General features: G+C 48.3%; 1 protein-coding gene and 4 non-coding genes across 5 annotated transcripts in view; all 5 read right to left on the bottom strand.

Moving 5' to 3' along the window:
* LOC135824852 (neurobeachin-like protein 1) overlaps nucleotides 1–23,749 on the bottom strand; it is a 95,810-nt gene extending 72,061 nt beyond the window's left edge. The window contains exons 1-17 of the mRNA XM_065337577.1: nucleotides 23,578–23,749; nucleotides 19,724–19,836; nucleotides 18,114–18,217; nucleotides 17,265–17,343; nucleotides 16,782–16,863; nucleotides 16,381–16,409; nucleotides 14,367–14,462; nucleotides 12,900–12,964; nucleotides 12,466–12,680; nucleotides 10,903–11,427; nucleotides 9,899–9,954; nucleotides 9,155–9,207; nucleotides 7,713–7,759; nucleotides 6,927–6,983; nucleotides 6,081–6,176; nucleotides 4,862–4,960; nucleotides 2,544–2,651 (exon numbers count right to left, since the gene is read on the bottom strand). Coding sequence (XP_065193649.1) covers nucleotides 2,544–2,651; nucleotides 4,862–4,960; nucleotides 6,081–6,176; nucleotides 6,927–6,983; nucleotides 7,713–7,759; nucleotides 9,155–9,207; nucleotides 9,899–9,954; nucleotides 10,903–11,427; nucleotides 12,466–12,680; nucleotides 12,900–12,964; nucleotides 14,367–14,462; nucleotides 16,381–16,409; nucleotides 16,782–16,863; nucleotides 17,265–17,343; nucleotides 18,114–18,217; nucleotides 19,724–19,836; nucleotides 23,578–23,613 — 1,860 coding nt within the window. The 5' untranslated portion in view covers nucleotides 23,614–23,749. The remainder of the gene's footprint in view (nucleotides 1–2,543; nucleotides 2,652–4,861; nucleotides 4,961–6,080; nucleotides 6,177–6,926; nucleotides 6,984–7,712; nucleotides 7,760–9,154; nucleotides 9,208–9,898; nucleotides 9,955–10,902; nucleotides 11,428–12,465; nucleotides 12,681–12,899; nucleotides 12,965–14,366; nucleotides 14,463–16,380; nucleotides 16,410–16,781; nucleotides 16,864–17,264; nucleotides 17,344–18,113; nucleotides 18,218–19,723; nucleotides 19,837–23,577) is intronic.
* On the bottom strand, nucleotides 1,272–1,353 carry Trnas-aga (transfer RNA serine (anticodon AGA)). The gene has a single exon. It is a non-coding gene; the product is annotated as a tRNA-Ser (tRNA).
* On the bottom strand, nucleotides 1,447–1,528 carry Trnas-aga (transfer RNA serine (anticodon AGA)). Its single transcript has one exon. It is a non-coding gene; the product is annotated as a tRNA-Ser (tRNA).
* Nucleotides 1,622–1,703, bottom strand: Trnas-cga (transfer RNA serine (anticodon CGA)). The gene has a single exon. It is a non-coding gene; the product is annotated as a tRNA-Ser (tRNA).
* Trnas-aga (transfer RNA serine (anticodon AGA)) lies at nucleotides 1,795–1,876 on the bottom strand. Its single transcript has one exon. It is a non-coding gene; the product is annotated as a tRNA-Ser (tRNA).
* Nucleotides 23,750–24,172: the final 423 nt, after the last annotated feature.

Raw genomic sequence — 24,172 nt, 5'->3', positions numbered from 1 at the left:
CCACACCGGAGCTCACGCTTTTCCGCCGACCTGACTTGACACTTGACTGACTCACGACTGCCATCGATGTATCGGGAGCACCGGAAAATTAAGGGAGATGGGCAAAAAATTTCAATTTCAATCGCACTGAACAGGATTTAAAACCTGTGCGGGCAGAGCCAACAGAGCCCACTCGGCCACCATTCCTCGAATGTGTTGGAACGATTAGCACCTTGGCCGAATACGGGAATGGCATCAGAAACTCAGCCCTGGACCGTCGTGTCCAACCGCCGCCGCATTGGCTTTGCTTTCACCATCAGGAGTTAATAGAGAGGTTGCGCACAACGAAAATTCGTTAGATTTCGACCGTCCGGGTTCGAGTAACGAAAGTTGCTCCGAAGATCCGTGCAAACGTGACCGAAACAGAGCAGATCTACGAAAATATTTTTCGTTACCTGGAGTACTAAAATACTGATAAATTACAACTCCATGTCTGGACTCTTCGTACCCGCGCGGCCTCCGCGTCGACCCACTACGACAACGTTCACGCGTTGTGCGCAACCTCACGGTTTACGAATATTCGTTAGCTTTTTTCGTTAAAAATATTCGTTACGAGCTACAAATTTTCGTTGTGCGCAACCTCTCTAGTGTTTGTGCAGTCATCAGAACGGAAGAGCAACACTAGATCTACTCAAGTAGAGCTAATGCAGGGGCGTCGCACACGCTACGATCACTACGGTATTGACCGCACCACTCTTTGCCCCAGCTACTACCCCGTGAATCAAGGAAATGCACTGATCTGGGCTCTACATTTCGAAAATTTCCAGAGAAGCCACCCCAACCCTGCGAGTAAATTGTACTTCAGGTGGATGACCGTACCACACTAAAAATACCTTCCGATGCCCCTGTAGCGGGTTCACAAATCGACTCAAGTGTTTGCCAAACGTTGCACCACAAGATCAATCAACTCTGCTGACTGCCAGCCAATATAACTACTAACTACGCAACACGAGCATGAGATATTCTATCAGAAATTCGTGATTTTCGTTTTCCGGCATCGAAAGTGTGGTTATCGATTTTTTATGTGGAGAGGGCCGAAGTAGAATTGAAACTATAAATGGTCAAAAAGGACCGAAAAAGAGCACAAAAACAAATTTCAATCGCAGTGAACAGGATTCGAACCTGTGCGGGCAGAGCCCAATTGATTTCTAGTCAATCACCTCAACGAAATATGCAATGAGTGTATGCCAAACCGGTCAAAATGGGAAAAAGGACAAAAAGAGACATTCAATCGCAGTGAACAGGATTCGAACCTGTGCGGGCAGAGCCCAATTGATTTCTAGTCAATCGCCTTAACCACTCGGCCACCACTGCTTGGATGCTTCAGAACAAGCACCTCAACGAAATATGCGATGAGTGTATGCCAAACCGGTCAAAATGGGAAAAGGACAAAAAAAGACATTCAATCGCAGTGAACAGGATTCGAACCTGTGCGGGCAGAGCCCAATTGATTTCTAGTCAATCGCCTTAACCACTCGGCCACCACTGCCTGGATGCTTCAGAACAAGCACCTCAACGAAATATGCGATGAGTGTATGCCAAACCGGTCAAAATGGGAAAAGGACAAAAAGAGACATTCAATCGCAGTGAACAGGATTCGAACCTGTGCGGGCAGAGCCCAATTGATTTCGAGTCAATCGCCTTAACCACTCGGCCACCACTGCTTGGATGCTTCAGAACAAGCACCTCAACGAAATATGCGATGAGTATGCCAAACCGGTCAAAATGGGAAAAGGACAAAAAAAGACATTCAATCGCAGTGAACAGGATTCGAACCTGTGCGGGCAGAGCCCAATTGATTTCTAGTCAATCGCCTTAACCACTCGGCCACCACTGCTTGGACATTAAGCATGAAGATGAACACGAGCCTCAAGCACATACGGTGGAATGCTTGCTCACTTTGCGAGAAGAGAAAAAACGCGAATACTGTAACCATCGTGAAATACAACTTCACCGGTGGGTGTATATGTGCGGCCACAGTGCTCCGCGAACATTTCCCATCGTAAACTCGCTGGTTCTGAGAGATCGCAATATGCTAGTGACGCGAATATTGGGCGATTTACAGTACATGTGGGTGCAACTTAAATTTGTTCAGGATGCGAGTAGAGTCAGTGGAAAGTCACTTTCCGCATCTCATACTGTGGAAGAGGCGCGAGGAGACTGAAAGGAGAGCGGAATAGAGAGGAGAGCAGAATAGAGGTCTCTATTCGGTACTATTTACCCAAGCTGGCTACGGTGCTTTGGTGTGATTTCGAGAAGCAGCCGGAGCAGCCGGAGCAGCAGCCACAGGCGCTGAATAGCATGGGACCATGATCCTGAGTCGTTTGCACACGCGACTATTGACTGTTTTCCATTCGAACGTGTTGCGTTCCTGTGTTTCCTTTCTGTTCTCACATTTTGTTGAGCTTGACTAAAGATAATTATTGTGTCAAGCAGCAGCAGCAGAAATAGCAGCAGTACCATCAGCAGCAGCAGCAGCAGGAACAACAGTGGCCGGTACTTACTTGGAGACTCCCCGGCAAATCTGGCATCCACTTGAGCAAGAGAACAACAGGTGCAACGTTGCGCAGGACTAGAGGACCGGAGACGTCCGTTAGACCCCGCTCCGCTGCCTGCACTCAACACACGCACACGCGCACACGCACACGCACACACACACACACCTCACACACACACACACACACACACACACACACACACACACACACACACACACACACACACACACACACACACACACACACACACACACACACACACACACACACACACACACACACACAAGCACGCACACACACACAAGCACGCACGAACGCATGGACGCAAGCATACACACACACATGTGCAATACACAAATATTAGGGGATCAGGGATGATTCCCATGTTATTAGAACTTCATGCTAGAAAAAAAGGGGTCCAGTATGAGAGCTGTACGGGAATGCCAGTCTGGCCTATCTATCTTTCTTCCTATCCAAAATTTTATAGTTATACAGCAATAAGACAATCCTGGTGGCTCACATCCACAACCTAGGCTGGGCAGCAGCTGTAAATGTACAGTCAACTTGGCTAATAACGACTGCGGATATAATGACAAATCGCGAATATCGACAGGATTTCCATGCCCAGAGCAAAGTCCATTCTACCTGTAACACATATAATGAAACTTCGGGTATAACGACACTTCGCGAATAAGGACACTTTTCTGATGCCCCGTCGGGCCGTCGAGTGTCGCTATACGCAAAGTTGACTGTATGTGTGTTGTGTGTTGCAGCTGTGTCCCGCTGGTGTGTGTCCGGCATGCAACCACGACGGATACACAGTACAGTGTCTACAACTGCATGGGTGCTGCGTCGGCGAGAGCAAGAGGTGAGGCTCCGTGAGAAGAGCGGAGACAGTAGGAGACCAGCAAGGGGCCGCAGCACCCACCGCGCCACTCAGCGAATCATCAGCGTCTGCTCCAGAGCCGGGTCAGCCGGGCCAGCGACCCGGTTGGGGGGGGGGGGGGGGGGTACTTGGACCCGTTTGAAAAAAGAACACCGAGGTCACTTGCGAGCCGGCTGGGAGTATACATGATAGCAAGAATACAAAACCGGGGGATTACCAGTATGTGCTCTTGATGCTAGTCATGTCGAGTACCTTTTCTCTACTTCAAGGGGTACGATGATAGTCATGTCGAGTACCTTTTCTCTACTTCAAGGGGGTACATACACACAGTGATGGGCTGAAGGCATTTACCCGACTATGACCTGGTTGCAAGACTTGTGCCAGCTACTGTACTGTAAGTCAATGAATATTCGGCGAATATTCATTTTCGGCTATTTTCGGCCTGGTCATGTTTGGCCGAAAATTTGTTGCGGCCGGAATTTTGTTTTGCAAGGTTCAGTGTGACAGTGTATACAGGCGGTAGCAGTAGAGGGCGAACATTTGATGCAGCCGAAATGAGTTTTAGCCCTGGGAGGCCGAAATTTGAATGGGCCGACAATTTGTAGACCGACAGACTGACAGTACAGGTGTACCTGGTTGGTTTGAGGTCCTAGAGCAGACACTGCAACCATCTCTACAAGGGAACACCAGAAACTGCTAGTAAAGAGTTACGGGAGCAACTCTCGAGACATGTCCTGGGTGGTAGTGGAGATAGTCCACTCACTGTCTTGCAGTGCATGGTTCAGGAAAATAGACGCCGCAAACGGTTCCCGCTATGGCCCTTGAAATTTGGCTATTTTAGTGATGCAATTTAGTGATACAGTGGAGATTGCTCCTTCGGGAGAGAATAAAACGCCACTATAATCGATCTGTCACTAAACTCGATCTTCGCAAAGCATTTACTAAACGTCTTGGGCAACAGAATTGTGTCGCTCAACTCAATCTGTCATTTATATATGCAAGGCCGATATATGCGATCTCCACTACCGTATTTCCGCAAATAAAAGGCCGTCCTCGTATACAACGCCTTCCTCGTATACAAGGCCGGGGCAGGGGGCGATTGAAAAAATAAAAGACCGTCTCCGATTAGAAGACCGGGCCTACTAAATGAGTCTTTGTTCTTGTGTTAAAAATAGAAGACCGTGCTCAAACTGTGGGAAAAAATAGAAGACCGTGCTCAAACTGTGTAGAAGAAAATGGAAGAACGGGGGTAAAACTGTGTGGCGAGAAATAGAAGACCGGGGGGTCAAACTGGGTTGAAAGAATAAAAGACCGTCCTCGAATACAAGACCGTCCTCGATTATAAGGTCGGGTTAGGACGAGGTTGAAAAAATAGTAGACCGGCCTACTATTTGTGGAAATACGGTATATTGGGGGACCACACGACTTCTGAGCTTACCATTTCAATAATCGGCTGTAGCAAGGCACGGCATGGAGGACAGGTGGATTTCAGATGGTGCATTAGCAGGTCGTAACCGAACTTCTCAGCAAACGCTTCCTGAGGCACCACCAGCAGCAGCAGCAACAGAAGAAGAAGCAGCAGCAGCAGCAACAGCAGCAGCGACAACAACAACGACGACGAAAACAGCAATCTCTTATTGGCGATGCCATCGTGAGAATAAAGAATTCAAACAGCAATTACAACATTGCTGACGACGCCAGACAGCAACGCCATACACACAATAGAAACAGCATGCTGTAAAGACAATCCTACGCAGGGGGGGGGGGTCGGAGGGGGGGGGGGGGGGGGGTCGGAGGGGGGGGGGGGGGTCGGAAGGTAATTTAGTGTGGTATAGTCAGCCATCTGAAGTACAATTTACTCGCTGGGGGAGGGATGACAATTTAGAGCCCAAATCAGTGCATTTTATTGACTCACAGGGTACTTGGGGCAAATAGTGGTGCGGTCAATACCGTAGTGACCGATGACCGTACCGTGTCCGACACCCCTGCTACGAAACAGGGGAAGACATTTCTCCATTGCAGAGAGGATGCTCTCTTGGTCATGATCTGTACTGGTTGCTTTATGGCCCTCCCTTGGGGGAAACCCTTTCAAACATGGATTCACCTGCAGCTCAGTGAGTCATTACATTTATGACTCACTAGTCTGGTGCATATCATATCTTCCCCGGATAGCAGCTGCTCTTATGTTATAAGCTACACTCTCATGTTCAGGTCTCTGGAATATTGCTTCAATACATTGTACACGTATTCAACCCCCTCCCATGCCGGTAGGTCTATTTCCACCCTGGCCCATCATTTTGATTCACAGTAAAGAGACAGTTATTGGGGAGTTGGAGCGAGGTTTCATAAATGTGCAAGTGGCTGCGTCGGAGTTCGCAGACAATAAGAAAACACACTATTCTTTATAGCAAGTCAACTCGAGTGTACGCAGCCCTGCTGATGAGTGGCAGGGAACATACAGTCAACTTCGCTACTAACGACTGCGGATATAACGACAATTCGCAAATAACGACAGAATTTCCATGCCCAGAGCAAAGTCCCATCCAACTGTAATACATAATTATAGTGAGACTTCGGGTATAAGGACACTTTGCGAATAAGGACACTTTTCTGATGCCCCGCCGAGTGTCGGTATACGCAAAGTTGACTGTACTTACTTTAGCTGCAGGTGAACCGGCCATGACCGAAGCCAATGCCAGCACCAGACTGCGACAGAATGCCACACGCACTGCCTTCTCACCCAACTGATAGCCCTGCAGGACAATCCAACGTCGAGCGGGCGGGCACAACGACATGAACACATACATACACACAAACATATATGCAAGCATGCATGCACATACACACATACACACACATACACACACAAACACACACACACACATACACACGCGCACACATACACACACACACACACACACACACACACACACACACACATACACACAAACACGAATGCACACACACACACACAAACACGAATGCACACACACACACACAAACACGAATGCACACACACACACACATGCACACACATGCACACACACGCCCACATGCACACACACACACACACACATGAACACACGCACACCCAGCCAGACAAACATGAGGGGTACTAGATCATCGTATCGTTATGCACACGCAGGAAACTCGCTAGAGGCTAGCCGATGTCCATTACTCTGCTGTTCTTGTGCATCAGCATTTTGGCGTGGCGTAAGCTTCATCCTGCTATGCCAGACCAACCGGGGGGGGGGGGGGAAACAAAATCATCCTGTCGCAGCATGTCAACTGTCAAGACCAGAGCAGATTTGTACAAGTACACACCGAGTATGAATCAGACCAGAACGAAACACACGTACACTCTCCGGAGGGCCATGTTCACAAGCTAAGGTGGTTCAACATTTTTGAGCCACGTGTTACGTGCGAGTCTCAACAGCCAGAGTAATCTCTTAATGGCCACAGGCCATCGTGAGAATAAAGATTTGAAACACGGTGTGATGTACCTGATACGTGAAGAGCAGTGACAGCTCCTTGAAGAAACCCACGCTAGAGAAAATGGCCTGTAATAAGCAGGTATACGCGAAAGTATACGCAGACGTGTGCACATACACACACGCACACGCACACACATGCACATACACACACATACACACCAAAAATACAAACACACACACACACACACACAAACGCACACGCACGCGCACACACACACACACACGCACCAAAAAACACAAACACAAACACACGCACACACACACACGCACATAAACTGCGTCTGAGTAAACAGAAAGTGCGGCATTCACAAAGTCGCCGAGAGACAAGAGCTCGTCCAAAAGAACTCATGTTGAACGGCAGATTCTTAGTACAAAGTCTGCAAGCCTAAGCAATGGGACCCTTTGCTCATATGACCAAGCTTATATGTATGTATACACGAAGCCAGTAGTCTATTGCTGCCCCCTCCTGCTCCTGCCCTCCCCCCCCCCCCCCCCCTCCACCTCTCCAACCAACCAAATACTAGTACACATACCATATCTAGCAAATCCCCCCCGGAATAGTTCAGCCGCTTTGGTGCCAGAGGAAATATTTGACAGGGAAAATTTTTAAGGACGCCTCACACAGCTTCATTATGCAACTTTCAAAATCAAAAGTAAAAAACTTCTAAAGCAATCGGTGGAGTATGGTTTATTGGAGCATTGTATAATCGCGACAAGGATATATTCAGAAAGGGGTTGAAACGTGGAAATACGGCACACATGCAAGTAGAGGCAGGGAAGGGAGGCATCACATACCTGCAGTGCTGCTGCATCTTGGCAGGCCAAGATGTTTGGCACACATTCTGTAGAGAGATACACATGAGCGCACATGCAAGAATGCACACAGACACACGCACACACACACACACACACACGCACGCACACACACACGCACAATAAAACAAAAATAACAACGAATAAAGCAAGGGGTCGTCGCAAACGTGTTCTGTCGTCCCTGAAAAGAACATCGTTCATTCCGTACTCGGACACCCTCCCCTCAATCTGAAACGAGCACAGCTTGCTATGCTGGAAGACAAAATCGCGTGCATGTACATGTATAATGTACAGTGCCGGTAGACTTATGATTTTGGCTCGCATCCGCATAAGTTGACCCATAGTAAGCCTGAGAATTTGTTTACTTGTTATTTTCTGTGTAACTTAAATTTCGGTGATTTCGGTAGAGAAGACAGGCACCTAAAATAAAATTACACCTAAAAGGCACTAGAGTATGTACTGTATGTGAAGGGAAAGCTGGTCACCTAGTTCTACATTACATCTGAAACCTCTCTCCCTGCTGATATCCGCGCTTGCGACGTACGCCACACGTTTCAAGCATTGCTGTCTGGCTATGACCTTATCTCCCTCCTCAACTAGCTCTCCGATGTTGTGCCTACTATGTCTTCTTCACAGATTCTGCCTGAACAGATGCTCATCAATTATGTTCTTGTCCACTATCCTAGTCCAAATCCTGCCTTGCCCATGCATGACTCTCATGAAATGCCCGTACTAAATAGTCTATAGAACAAGAATATAGGATATCATACTTCTCTCATCAACTATGATAATACCCATTTCATACCCCCCCCCCCCTTCATAAAATTAATACCTACTGTTTTCTTTCCTTTCCTTTCATCTTCTTTTCCGTTCCTTTCTTCTTCATACACATTTAAAACATTTTCATCATATTGTGAGAGCCGTGGGCCAATAGCCCCGGTGAGAAGGCAGTCTTGCCTGTTCATATGGTGAAGTAAAATAAAGAAACAACAACAACAACCTGGCAGGTCCCTGGCACCGGAATTTTGATGCACCGAAAAATTTCACGTTTTACGGTACTCAATCTCCGGACAGCATGCTGTTTCGACATTATTAGGTCTCCTCAGCGGAGCTCAAAGTTACTGGCCCAACCTATCGCAATGAAGACTACCGAACAACAAAGCATTTTCAAACCGGCTCGAAGCGCTGGAGTCAGAGAGCTCTGTGCTAAACAGAGCAAGCTTTGGCCGAGGGAAAATAACTTTAACGCTAGCCAGAAAAGAGTGCTCAACCACGCTGAGGCGAGGAAGAACATGTTGTAAAAGTGTCATTGTTCAAAGGAGTGGAATTGTAACTTGGCCTTGGCTCTCCACCGGAGTCTAATAGCAACTCTACTTCACAATCGCCCCACTCTGTACATGGCTGGACAAACATTAGGAACTTACCAAGCAAGGAAGTCTGCAGACGCATTCGGTGGGCTTCGCCAAGTGAAAGAGCTCTACACAAACAACAATGACAACCACAACAACAACAACAACAACAACAACAACAACAACAACAACAACAACAACAACAACAACAACAACAACAACAACAACAACAACAACAACAACAACAACAACAACAACAACAACAACAACAACAACAACAACAACAGTAGCAGCAGCAGCAGCATCACGGAATTAGCTATTGTGATCATAGCAGCAAGATTGCCTGAGAAGACATGGCACTTTTAGTTTGGCAGGAACGGACCCTACCCTTCTTCCAACTTGTCGTGTCTCCCATGATTACATGTCTTAGTATTTGGCAAACCACTGATGAATTAGCAGACTGCGAACAAACAAAGAAAAAGCTGCAGAGTTCCCAGTATATGTACATAGTTCCTACGCTTTCATTCTGACGGCTGTGAGCATTGAACACTCTATCCCATTGGAAGACACCGTCAAAACTCGGATTTTTAAGTTAGCGGTACTTTACTAAATTAGTATCCGTGAGCCTGCCGCTGCCGATACGTCACACAACCATGTCCGCCGAACTGCGCGTGTGTGTGTGTATGTGTGCGTGCATGTGTGTGAGTGTGCACGTGCGTGAGTGTGTATGTGTGTGTGTGTGTGCAGCATACCGGTATGAAGAGCACACTGTAATGTAATGTTGATCATGCATAGAGGATGGCCATCGGCAGTACTTACCGTGTAGTCAGTACAGCTAGCAATGAGCTGAGTAGGACAGAGACATCAACTTGACGCTGCTCACACATAGACACAGAGAGAGAGAGGAGAGAGAGAGAGAAGGAGAGAGAGAGAGAGAGAGAGAGAGACAGAGAGAGACAGAGAGAGAGAGAGAGAGAGAGAGAGAGAGAGAGAGAGAGAGAGAGAGAGAGAGAGAGAGAGAGAGAGAGAGAGAGAGAGAGAGAGAGAGAGAGAGAGAGAGAGAGAGAGAGAGAGAGAGAGAGAGAGAGAGAGAGAGAGAGAGAGAGAGAGAGAGAGAGAGAGAGAGAGAGTTATGTATCACCAGGGAGTTGTACTCAAATCAGGTTCGAATATAACCCTGTGAACCAGCACAGGGTGTGGACGGTGCGTTTTTGATTGCTTCGGCCATAAACTGAGCCTTTCATATTTCAAGTATGATACGGAGGGTATACTACGGTATACACATGACCTCCTGAGCAGTAAACACACATGTTGGTGGCCTAAAGGTTTGTCCGGCCATGGCCTGACCAACCAGACCGGTTCCACCGGGCCTGTGTAGCCAGTGACTAGCCACACAGTATAGAAGTAAAGAGTAGGGCTGAGTTGGGTAGCATTTTCTTCGGGTATCGAGGAGTTTTCCACGGGTAGCACGGGTACCCGATCGGTTAGTGTTTCCATGGTAACACCACAATGCACCCCTTCCCATACCCGGGCACTGGGTAGACGTGCGGAGTATTACATGAATTTGTATACGTGCACTGTACATGATGTCATCTGCGACTTCGGGTTTTCGGGTACTATTCTGCACCCGTCTATACACGTGCATTGTACACGATGTCATCTGCGACTTCGGGTTTTCGGGTACTATTCTGTACCCGTCTACCCGAGGTCCTCACAGGTAGCACGGGTACTCGACTACCCGTGCACACCACTAGTAAAAAGTTTTAAAAAAAGAGATGTGAAACCTCTCTATAGAGTACTATGTAGTGTAGAGCATTACCCACCTGGTCAGGACTAGCGGCATGTATCACGTGAACACACTTGACAAAGCATTGCCGTGCCATCAGATGAACATCCAGACTACGACTCTGCAAGGACGGCGGCGCCGGCGGGGGCACCACCGGTGCTGCGGCTGCTGGGAACGGCTGCGAAACACTAGCGTCTGGTGATTGGCCAGACGTTCCCATGGCGACCGCTGCTGCCGCCGCTGCCCCCGCGGCAGCTGAAGTGGCTGGCGCGGCTGAAACCAACGATGCAACGGCTGCAGGGGCTGCTGCAAACGCCGACATCATCGCCCCCGGAGCTGCTATGAATGCGGCCGCAGCCGTTGCGGCCGCCGCGGGGGCTGCTACCACGGCAACTGCAGCCACGGCAACCGTTGCCGCGGCCATTGTGGCTGCCGACGGCGATGAGGACTCTGCCGCCGCTGCTGGCGTAGAGGCGTTGGGGGGTGCGGCGGCGATGGGCAGTGCCAGGACGCTGGCAATCGTGTCAGCCAGCGGCGGGCTGATGGCGATAGTGGCATTCTCCTGCAGAACACACACACACACACACGTGCACACACACACACGTGCACACACACACGCACGCACACACACACACACACACACACACACACAGAACACACAGAACACACAGAACACACACACACACACACACAGAGAACACAGAACACACACAGAACACAATGTGCTGGAAAACTGGAAAATTTCGGTGGAGAATTATTTTCAGCAACTACGGTACAGGTATTTTTACCTAAAATAAAACGCGACCTAAAATTCAACAATGCATTTTCGGATCTGGAAAACTGGTTTATCGAAATTTTCGCACTGCTGAACCGTAGATTTTTAGGAAAACCGAAAATATTACACCACCGAGAATTGCCGGTTTTACAGTACAGTAAAACCTGTCAAGGCGACCACTCGGATAAGGCGACCACTCGGATAAGGCGACCACTCGGATAAGGCGACCACTCGGATAAGACGACCAATGGCGATAGCATCTAGGAAGGATCGCCACCCTGACATGAAGGAAAGGCCTTGTCGCGGCTTCTCTACAAGTGTTGAAGAAAGAAACGAAATTGTTAAATAGTTTCGCTATTTGCTGGACGAACCGGCAACTTGTCGGTAGTCCAGAGCAAGCTCGAGTACGCCAGCACTGTCTAAGTACACCGTCTCGCTGACAACGTGAGAGACCAGCTGCTGCTGCTGCTGCTGCTGCGCATAACCGGAGCAAGCCGCACTAGAGCAGCAGCTGGCACATCTATGGTGTTTCACGTCGACCATGACGGCTACAATGGCCAACCAGACCACAACGAAGTTGGGGCCAAAGGGAAAGTTTCTTTCTTTCCGTCAAAATGATGGACAACGACCATTTTTAACAGAGACACACAGAGAGACACAGAGAGAGAGACACACACACACACAGAGGCACAGACAGGCACAAACAGACAGACGGACGGACGGACAGACAGACAGACAGGCAGACAGACAGACAGAGCAGACAGAGAACCCGAGACTCGACACCGTTCCCGCTGTCAATATCGCCGTACACACATCCCACCCTACCTGTGAAGCATACAATGCGGCACCCAGAAAGTGTATGAACACTGTCAAGAACTCCAACTGGTGTGCTGACGGCAAACCATCATCTTCCTCTCCACCATCACCACCACCCGTAGCAGTAGCGTTTTCAGCATTGTCCGTTGCATCGTCAGTGGCAGTAGTAGCCACACTTGAAGCACCAATGCCTGGACAGCCGGGGCAGAACTTGCGCAGTCCCTCTACACGAAAACAAGAAGTTAGAGAGCGTTGTATTAAGAACTCTGATGGTGAGCCAAGTAAAAAATTGTAACATGGAAAAAATGTGGGCAAAAATTATGCAATCTTTGGAATTAGCACTAATATCCACGAACCTTCCAAGTTGGAAGGCCGTTTCACACACACACGCACGCACTCTCTCTCTCTCTCTCTCTCTCTCTCTCTCTCTCTCTCTCTCTCACCTGTCAGGAAGGACGATGCAGCCGGCGTGAAGGAGCAAGACGTGGCATCCCTGGACCTGCGCACACTGCACATGTTGACATGGAAACACACAAGCAACACGTGTTGACATGGAAACACACAAGCAACATGTGTTGACATGGAAACATACAAGCAACACGTGTTGACATGGAAACACACAAGCAACACATGTTGACATGGAAACACACAAGCAACACGTGTTGACATGGAAAAACACAAGCAACAAGAAATGAAAATCTTGCCATGGCGCGTACTCGTATAATGCAATCAAGTAAACTCGATGGAACGGGCCTTGAAAACGTCCTTATAAATACAGTCAGACCTCGCTTATCCGGTCCTCGTTTATCCGGATCCCTCGCCATCCGGAAGAAATTCGCTCGTTACCGATGTGCAGCATATGTTATGCATACAACATAACCGGACCTCGCGATAAGCATACCAGTGCATGACAAACTGGTTAAAATGTGTACAAAAAGCTTCGTCGTATCCAGTTGCATGTGGCTTGCAGAAGCTAGAATCAGGGAGTTGTACAAGCAAACGAGGTCCTTGACCTGCTGGGCGCATGTGGACAGCACTCAGTTGCATTCACTTGTCATTTTTCTGGCTTGTTTTACATACTGTCCACGCTGGTTGTACTGCATAGGACCTGTCTACATGTATGTACGATGTCACTGCTTTGACATGCCATATGCATATACAGTGTGTGTGTTCAGTCAGCCGGTTCCCTCGCCTATCCGGATATTTTTGTGGAAAACAGATGTGTGCAGTTAAGCGAGGTCTGACTGTATGGAGTGAGTGCTGAAAGAAAGACTCTTTCAATGCTAAGATGGCAACCCACGGCAACAACCAAAGCACAGTATGAAACCCGACAACGCAAGTCAAGGGTGCGCCCTGCACCGGTTCACGTTCCAGGGTTAGCAGTTGCCTGGGACTGTACAGCGCCCGGCACCTACTCGACTCACTCAAATCAGATTTCATTGAGCAGCACTGAAGTGCAGGTGCGCTCGGTGAAATCCGACCCAAAGTGCATATTTGGCGCCGTCAGCTTGCTAATGCACGGCAATTGATGCCCTGGAAGTGGCACGAATGCAGCTCGACGTACACATGCACAGCTGCATTCGTGCCACTTCCAGGGCATCAATTGCCGTGCATTAGCAAATACAATGGTGTAATTGGAACTGGTCCAGGGCGGCAGCTTTGCACTTTGGGTTGGATTTCAGTGAGCGCAACTGGAGTACGTTGCGCATAAGAGAAACCAGCATGATTCTGGCCAACCTCAGCGAACCTGAGGTCGGGAGAATGACGCACCGAGGCATGAAAATGTACACAAGTGAGGCATGCGACAAATGCACTTTAGGGTACATATTACAACCCTCGATATCGGGACGGTCCCGGCCGAATCGGGGTGGTTGTCAGGTATGCATAACCAAAGCAAGAATAAAGTGTACCTGCTCTTCAGCTTCCACAACCAATGACAGTTCGGGTCCAGGGTGCAGCGGAAGAACGACACACAACTGCGAACAATGGCCGCGAGCTTCACTTGCCTGCAACGAGGAAAAGTAAACATACGCACACGCACGTGCACACACACACACACGCACACACACACACACACACACACACACACACACACACACACACACACACACACACACACACACATGCAGAACGCTTGAATGCACTCAAAGCTGGAATGCTGGAATGCACTCAGACCATACACATTTCGCAATAGTTAGGCTGGGCACATCCTGCAGTCCATTCATTGGAAACAGTCCTGCTGGCTTCGAAAGTCCGATTTGGGCCGAATTGAGGATCAAAAACCCACTTTAAATCTAAAAAATCTGGGTTTGGGGTCTGCTTCTCCATACATTTTGCCATGGCATACCTGTCCTGATTTTGCAAAACCTGGCTGAACTTCTACCATCTGCGTGGTATGACACACATGAAGCTGTGGATCTATCATCCTACTCCCGCATTGCCACGTTAACATGCTCCTACAGTGGTACCACCCTTTGTAATCCGGCAGCACTGGTGCTAAGGCAATTCTGCTGGATTGGGGAGGGTGCTGGATTGGGGAGGGTGCTGGATTAGGGAGGGTGCTGCATTGGGGAGGGTGCTGGATTAGGGAGGGTGCTGGATTGGGGAGGGTGCTGGATTGGGGAGGGTGCTGGATTGGGGAGGGTGCTGGATTGGGGAGGGTGCTGGATTAACGTATCTGCTGCAAGGTGCATGAAGAGGACATTCTGGTTACAGTACCGAATACAATAATTATTGTGCTGGTTTGAAGAGGGTGGGAGGTGAGTAGATCAGACCCACCACAAAGTGGTCAAAGACCGAAAATCCAAGATCTAAGAGGGTGGTGGCGTTCCTGCGGATGCGGAAAAACGAACCGTGACTTTTTTCTTCTTTTTTTTCCGAAGAGGGTGCTGGTTTATAAAGTGCTGGATTGCAGAAGGATGGCGGTAATACAAACGAGAGAGCTTGGAAGCTCAGGGCCCTACGCTATGCTTTTTTGCCTTGATGACCTAGACAGAAAAGCATAGGGATGTTATTCTTATAAGTTTTACTTTTTGTTTTTAGACATAACCTGGGATTCGAACCCTCACTATCGCCCTGCATGCATCCCCCGATACACTTCGCATACATACTAATTTTTCCAACTTGCTTCACGTTATGATCTTGTATTTGAAAGCCCTATTTGAATATGCATTGTGGCCAGCCGTCTTTGATTGTACGGTACGGTACGGGACAGGTACGGAACAGGTACGGGACAAGTACGGGACATGTACGGTCGAGGGTAATACCGCCTTGATGACGGCAAAAAAAGAAAAGGGATGTTACAAATTTTTCAATTCTCCTATTTTTTCAGGCATTACCTGGGATTCGAACTCGCACTATCGCCCTACTTGCATTCCCCCATACACTTCGCATTCATACTCATTCTTCCAAGTTGCTTCACGTTATGATCTTGCGTTTGAAAGCCCTATTTGAATATTGCGGCCAGCTGTATGTGGCCAGCTGTGTTTGATGGTACGGTACGGTACGGGACAGACACGGCATAGCGCCAGGCGTGACACAAACACACAAACAAACAAACACCAAATTAAAGCTGTGTGGACCCTGGCTAGCGCCAGACATTACTGAAGTAACGTCTTCTGCATAGCTACGGGAACTACGGGAATAAATTCTGGTATGCTGAAATGCAGCTTTGCAACTCAGTCCTTCTGAACTACAGTACTACAGCTGCGCTCGCTGAAATCCGACTCAACGCGCTAAGCTGGCACCCTGTCCCTGGACACGTTCCGATTACATCATTGCATTTGTACATGTGTACGTCCAGCCGCATTCGGTCCGCTGCCACGGCGTCAAGGCCATGCTAGTTGAGGGCACCAAATGTGCACTCTGGGTTGGATTTCACGGAGCGCAACTGTAGAATATCAATCATTTTTAAAGCTAGCTTACCAGAGTTCCTCCGATGGCTCTGTTGTCAGCTACAATGATCCCCGATGAACGAATCAGTACACAGACACGCACACATGCACACGTGTACATGCATACACAGACACACACAGGCACAGGTACAGACGCAGACATACACACACACACACACACACACACACACACACACACACACACACACAGAAAAAGACCTTAAAAAATGGAAGACGCTCGCATAACTATCCAGAGAGGGCCACACGTTGAAAGACAAACAAATGAACAACAACAGCACTACGATCAGTGTTCAAATGATGCCGTCCCTGAGATGATAGTGTAAGCCATCACCTGAGTTCTGAGTGGAGTTTACAGCTGTGTCATTTTGACTAAACTTTTAAAAACGATATGACTAACGGGGACACCTGTACCTGCTCGAGCGCAACAAACCCCACGGATGTGACGTTCTGACAAAACGAGGTTTTGCCAAGGACAGTGACATTGTGCGTTGATCTGAACACACAAACGCACACACACACACATACACACACACGTGCACGCACGCGCACACACACACACACACAAACACACACACACACACACATGCACACACACACACACACATGGCTCCTCACTGTCAGAAGTCACCAAGTCCTACTTCCATGGAGACTATGGTGCGGGGAGAGGCAATATCTAGTCATCCAGGGGAGCAAGCTACGATCCAGAAGCACGCACAAAATATTCAATGATGACTTGCCCTAAGGACACCTGCTGACTGCATTCGAATATTCTTTCTAGTGTCGGTACTCTAAAATATTCCGAATATGCGAATATTCCTTTGCACCACTGCAAGTAAATAGATATTCGTTTCACAAGACAATGCCGATACGCACCATGGACAATGCCTTACTTACCGTGCCAAGATCTCGAGACAGGAAGTGAAGATCAGTAGCTGATCGAGCAGAGCCACATCGGCACCACTCTGCCAGTCAACTAGACGCACACACAGAATATACCCAGAGCACACAGGCACACGCACCAGCATGTACATGTATGTGGACACCGACACGTTTGCACAGACGTGCGTGCGTGTGTGCATGCACAAACATGTAATAGTACACGTAGACTGTTATTAGATAAACCTTGTATTGTAGAAACACGCTTTTAGCTTGACAGCATACTACAAGGCGGTGGAACACCGTGTGTGGGGCTCAACCAACCGTGGATGGTTGTAGTATTTGTATTTGTATTAAATCTCCACAGGCCTTAGCCTAAATCGAGGGAGTCTCGTGTAAGGGGCACTGTTTCCGAACACCGTGTTCCACCACCTTGTAATGTGCTGTCAAACTAAATTAAAAAGAATGTAGACTGTTGCTGTACATGAAAAATAAGAACGGGCTGCCCCGGGCTACAAGGCTGACCCTCCAGTTAGTCAGAACCCGCCAGTGCTGTATTCTTCAATGCATCACTGTGTGTATGGAGACGGGGGGGGGGGGGGGAGAGAGGGGAGAAGGGGGAAGTGGGGGGGGGGGGGGAGGGGAAGAGGGGGGATAAGGGGGAGAAGGGGGAAAGTGGGGGGGGGGGGGGGGAGAGGGGAAGAGGGGAGATAAGGGGGAGAGGGGTCTGTAGAAAATACTATAAATCACACAATGCTAACCTACCACATAAAATCAATTGCTGAAATGCACCAGGAAAGCATATCGAGTGATCAAAATAAACAGCCATTCCCTTTACCTGACAGAACAACGGTGTGTTAAACTTACAGCGGACAAACTCCTGGTTCAAGTCACTGAAGTACTTCTCCAGCTCTTCTGGCAGTGTGGACGGATACCGGCTGAAGGAGAGTTCCCGTAGATCAGACAGGTGCCTGCATAAAACACGTACACACAGAACTTACTCATAGGACACAACAAAACCCACAGGAGGCCAGAAGCTGCCCCTTCTCATGCTCGACTGGGCGTTGCTCTATTTTAAACATACTAATCTTGCCAAAATTGTGATATTTGCAGGATGGTGGCGTTCCTACGGATGCTGAAAACTCACCCTAACTGAGTCTCACGCGGACCGAGAAATTTTTCAATCGCATCTCCACATGCACTCAGTGACCTGTATCCTAGACAACTACAGTACTTTTGGGCGCCGAAGCACGACCTGTCGCCAGGCTAGAATTTCACCAGGCACAGCATACCAATGCATACACGGTGGTAACTCAACTGCGCATTGACTGTAGTGCCCGTAATGTCGCGTATTAACCCTTTGAGGCCCATGGTACGGATATATCCGTACCAGTTTACAGTGCATACTTTTCAAAGCGCAACCTGGCGTAACTCGGCTGTCCCTTGACCAAATCGGACAATCGAAAGGGCTATCGACATTAGAATTGTCTCAGCTATCGGCTCAAAAAAACCCGAAGGCGATCCAAGGTCGGATAGCGGAGATACAAGACTCGAACCAAATTCGCTCAGCAGAGTCAACTCGAGTGCGTGCATTTTAACTCGTTTTAGGGGTTTTCCCTGACTCGCGGCCCACGCAGCTACAGATAGTTCACGTCATCGCAAAGGCATGTTTCTCAGCTCTCCAGTAAAAAAATTTGAGCGATCTGCGATACAATTTGTTGAAATGGCAGAGAATTTGAGTTGGGCGCTCGCAATGCTGGCTTTGGAGCGCCGTATCGCGCTGCGGCGCTGGTTCTGTGGATCGAGTGATGGAGTGATGGCTATCGCTGTGTTCCTCTGGCCAAGGGCTTTCCAGAAAGCCCAAGATCACCAAAATCGGCCAAAGGACACCAAAGTTACGACCAGATAAGTACCTGGGCTCGCGTATGCAGTGCTTTCTTGAAATAATTGTGGGCCCTAAAGGGTTAACGCCGGGCGTATTCCTGTAGTAGCCGATGTCAGAGCTAGGCTTATATTCACATCAGGCTTCTTCTCAAACCAGATATTTCTATGTATGTCAACACTAATACTAGGCTCATGTGCCAACTGTGTATCTTTAAAATCAGGCTTCTATTCAAAACAGGCTTCTATATGAGACCGGCTTTTTAAAGCTTGTCTCAATACAAGACACTACGGTACATGAAAATAAGAACAGTCTACATGGTGGGCTGAGAGGTTGATCCCCTAGTTGTTCGGCGTCCGACAGTACTGCAGTGATGTTATATAGCGGCACCAGGGGCATCACAGAGCAGTGGGGAGTGTGCTACAACCGGGTGGGAGGGCGGATTTTTCGGCTAACAGGGCACGTTTCAGCACCCAACAGGCGCTCTGGGCAGACCATCCTGGACGAAAAGTGGTACGACCATGGTGGTACCGTGTGTGACGCCCCTGCTGCCCAATCGTTGCTTCACAGTACCCTGGCAACAAGTTGTGCTCACCTCTCCTGTTCATCGTCGCTAGCAGTCTTGTAATGCGGCGAGGAGATACTAAAGACATGTGCGTAGCCCAAACACACAGCACTGGCGAATGCCGCTGGCCCTTCGGCAGCACACTGGAAAACATGAATGAAGACAAAAAAAGGGTTAGCGCGAGTGAACAACAAAGAAATGACAGAGAGAGAAAGACAGACAGAGAGAGAGAGAGAGAGAGAGAGAGAGAGAGAGAGAGAGAGAGAGAGAGAGAGAGAGAGAGAGAGAGAGAGAGAGAGAGAGAGAGAGAGAGAGAGAGAGAGAGAGAGAGAGAGAGAGTGGTGTGTGAGTTTGTGCGTGTGTGTGTGTGTGCATACATGTGTGTATGCATGTGTGTGTGTGTGTGTGTGTGTGTGTGTGTGTGTGTGTGTGTGTGTGTGTGTGTGTGTGTGTGTGTGTGTGTGTGTGTGTGTGTGTGTGTGTGTGTGTGTGTGTGTGTGTGTGTGTGTGTGTGTGTGTGTGTGTGTGTGTGTGTGTGTGTGTGTGTGTGTGTGTGTGTGTGTGTGTGTGTGTGTGTGTGTGTGTGTGTGTGTGTGTGTGTGTGTGTGTGTGTGTGTGTGTGTGTGTGTGTGTGTGTGTGTGTGTGTGTGTGTGTGTGTGTGTGTGTGTGTGTGCATGTGTGTTTACTCTCTCCTGGGAGGTCTCGACCGTGGCTTCTACACTGCAGTACAGCTAGCGCTGATTCGCCTGCATGTGTCACCTGCTAGTCGTGTCCTCCCATACTCATACATGTACTCCTGCCCATCGCATATCGCTGAAGCGATGATACCGAACAAGCAAGCTATGTTAGACATAGCAACTTGTGCTGGGATTACACCATTCAACAGCTTGCAAGGCTGATGGATTGACCGCCACTAATTCTAGCCTGGTCTACACCACACGGCTGGTTGAAGTGGCTTTTTCTGGCCAGTGAATCCCTATTTTTCACTTTTCATCACACCAAGAGTCCATAAACAAGAGTATGCAACTGTGATCTCTTTTCTATGGGCCAGATGCGCGGCGTGCTGCCTTCATTACATCATGCAGCTGCAGTCCGCGCACTGCGGAAAATCAAACACCGCACTTTCCCTCTGGTTTGAAATGAACTTTCGTACGGAACTGGAGTTCACGCGCCAGAATTTAGAGATCGCGTAGGTACTGGAACGAATCGAGCAAAAACGGATGGGCTCGTACGAGAAATTGTGAGTTTGAATGCATACTTTCAGAGCGTGATGATGGCCAGTTACGTAATGAAGGCAGCGCGCCGCGCACTGACCCATAACCACAGTTGCGTACTCTTGTTTATGCACTCTTGATCACACCTTACTGCTGCCTACGCACTGTCATTACATGTATTCCCGAGTTGTTGATTTATTGTGGCATACAGACTGCTACGTCATTGCTGCTCTGTCTCCACGGAAAATCGCGGAAAAAATCTTTGCAAGTTGCGCAAATCTTGCGGTGCATATTGGACTGAATTTGCGGCAAAATATGCGGCAAGGAGCTGAACTTGCGGTAGGATATGACGGAACTTGCGGTAAAAATGTGGGAGTCTGTAGATGTTCGGTCATGTGTCTGATGCAGTGCTCTTGTACGCGATCACCATCACACGCACCATACCAGAATGGTACTACGAGCATGATATGTAGAGTGCTCACAAGGCTGCATGCGTGCATGCCGCACGCGCCAGAGTCAGTCGATCGTGCGAGCAGCGCTTTCACGTACACTGAAAAACACCACGATTTCTCGAAATCTGATATTTGTTTCCTCACAATTCACGGCGATTCTGCAAAATCATCACATTCCGCGGGAGACACCGAAATTCGCGGATTTTGTTGCGGCCGTGAGATCGCGATTTCCTGTGGGGACATGCTGCTGCTGCTTTTCGCTGCCGCTTTAGGAGCTGCATCTACGCCTCAGAACTTTGCAGGGTGGTAGTGTTAGTACGGATGCTGAAGACTCAGTCTAACCGAGTCTCAAGCAATTTGTGAATTTTTTTATTCTCGCTGCCATTCTAGCGCTGAATCGACCTACATGCGTGTTGTTTGCTCTGTCACATTTCACCTGCATGTATTCGCGTGGGCTTGTGCACATACTGAGTACCAGTTCCAGCAGAAGGTGACAATTTGTCGGCCTGCCCGTGTAATAATCTTGTCACTGTTCGTCACTCTAGTGCTGTTAAACCCATTGGCACAGAGCTCCCCCCTCCCCCCCCCCCTTATAAGTTAGACCCTCTTCTTGTCCATTGTCCACTTCATAGTGGTGACGATAACCGAATGGAGGTGCGTGAGAGCTAGGTCTCAGGTCGTTGAATGTCTCAGTAACATGTCAGTTTCGCACTTTCTGACTGCTTATTATCTTGTTACAGTCGTGGATTGTTGCTTCATAACTCATTTCCATGTAATTTCTTCTATTTTAATTGTATTTATTGGCTCAGTAACCGGGTCGAAATGCTGAAATATTTTACTTTCTCGAAGAAGGATTTCGTGTGCAGTTCAGCCGCTGAGTACTACCCAGTGTAGCCGGGAAACATATTACAGGGTCCGCACACAGGCATACATTTGAAATTAAAGTATATTTCGGGACACAAAAAACAAGATTCGAGGACTTTTCGAGGATATTTTCAAGCGACCAATCGCCTGGCGGAGTGCACACGAGGTCGATCCAGCCGAATTCATGCAAAGAGGTCCAGTACTTTTGCGTGTCTTCCACGTACTTGATCCCAGAGTGCATGCACGCAGTGTAGGCTCTACCACTGGTACGGTGACACACTTGGAGTGTACACTAGTGCACTGCTACACTGGCCATGTTGGCTATGCATCACAGGGTACAGTGAAATTCGTAATGCCTAAAAAACTGAATTTCAAGGATTTTTCAGGACAACCATGCATTTTCACCAGATTTAGGGTTTTTTCAGTATAATCTTTACCGGGAATTTTTTTCAAGTATATTTTGGGGTTTTCAAGGGCTGTACGGACCCTGTATTATGTTACGATGATGTTGTGCGAGGCGCTGTCATATTATGTTACGATGAAGCTGTGTGAGGCGCTGTTCAAGACGTTTTACACAAGCAGGTATGGCTGTCGTTTCGTTGATACATGTACATTCACCTCAGTGTAGAGCCTTGTCCAGTGCAGTCTCGTGATCCTTGAAACTGTTATACGTGAAACTCCCATATTATCATCAGTCACCACCACTATACAACGGTCGTTGACGCTGCAAATTTCTGCACTCACATCACCATCACCACAGCAAGGACAATTCCGGTATATCATTGAAATTGACCTTTGTGTTGTGGTGGTGGTGGCTGATCATAATATGAATTGGCTGCAGTGGAGCCTCCGTGTTCTAAAAAAACGTGAAACTCCCAGTCACAGCTAAACTTGGCCCCCTACTTCGTGCGTGTAACGACTCTACATGTACAGCCGTCGCCAGAAATATCCAACCCGCGAGTCAACGCAGCGCCTCGTTTCCATTTTCAATTACATCATGCACGGTCCAAACAACCCAGCCGAGGGCCGCAGGGGCCGCATGAGCCTTGGCGCTGCATTTAGCTCCCGGGTCGGATTTCTTTGGCCACGACTGTAGTCCGAAACTGTATTCAGTGAGTGGAAATTTTAAGACTGCTGACTCTCTCTCTCTCTTCGACAGCCAATCTCTTTATTACTTTTTCAGGCTAGGGGTCAACCAAGTGCTAAGGTGGACGAAATCCTAACAGAGTGCAAACGATGGACGCACATGTATAACGTTGCGTGTGCATGTACCAATGATTAGCAAAATGAGGTACCGGGTTATTTAAATTGCTATTCTCATTTGAAGATATTGTAAATTATTTCCTCTCTCACCGCTGAAAGGTTTGGCTCCACTCGCCCCTGGGCCATTACTGCATTCGCTTCAACACTATTGCTATGCTAGGAGGGCATGTCAGCAAAAGCGCGTGGCGATGCCACGAGGAAGGAGCTATGTCGAATAACACCGGTGCAGGCACTCACAAAACAATTTCCAATGTACGCCTACTTCTCAAGTCAAATTTCTGGCTTTGCGCAGCATGATCGTCCACAAAAATGTACAAAGACTTGACACAGATAAACTCAGTCGTCACAGACAGTTCGAATCATGGAGTAGTAATATTTTACCAAGAGTCATAATGATTTTACTATTCCCTGGTTAATGATGTCTGCTGCATTGATGGCCAGGGAGTAGTATAAATACTACTCCCTAATTGCAGACACAGTGCAAGTACCGGTACATGATGTAGTTGTAGATGCAATTATTGTGGGGGTCATTGGGGTCAAAGTTCAAAGGGCCTATGTCGTTACATGATATAAATGGACAATGATCGATTTACATAATAATTATTGTATGTGCGACACAAATACATTGTACGAATGAAACATAGCGCCATGGCGGCCGTCTTGATCACCGACCATGATTATAATG

The sequence above is a fragment of the Sycon ciliatum genome, chromosome 9 (assembly GCF_964019385.1).
Source record: "Sycon ciliatum chromosome 9, ocSycCili1.1, whole genome shotgun sequence".
NCBI classification, from domain to species: Eukaryota; Metazoa; Porifera; class Calcarea; order Leucosolenida; family Sycettidae; genus Sycon; species Sycon ciliatum.
Note: the sequence above shows the minus strand (reverse complement) of the source record. Positions and strands in the feature narration are given on the sequence as shown.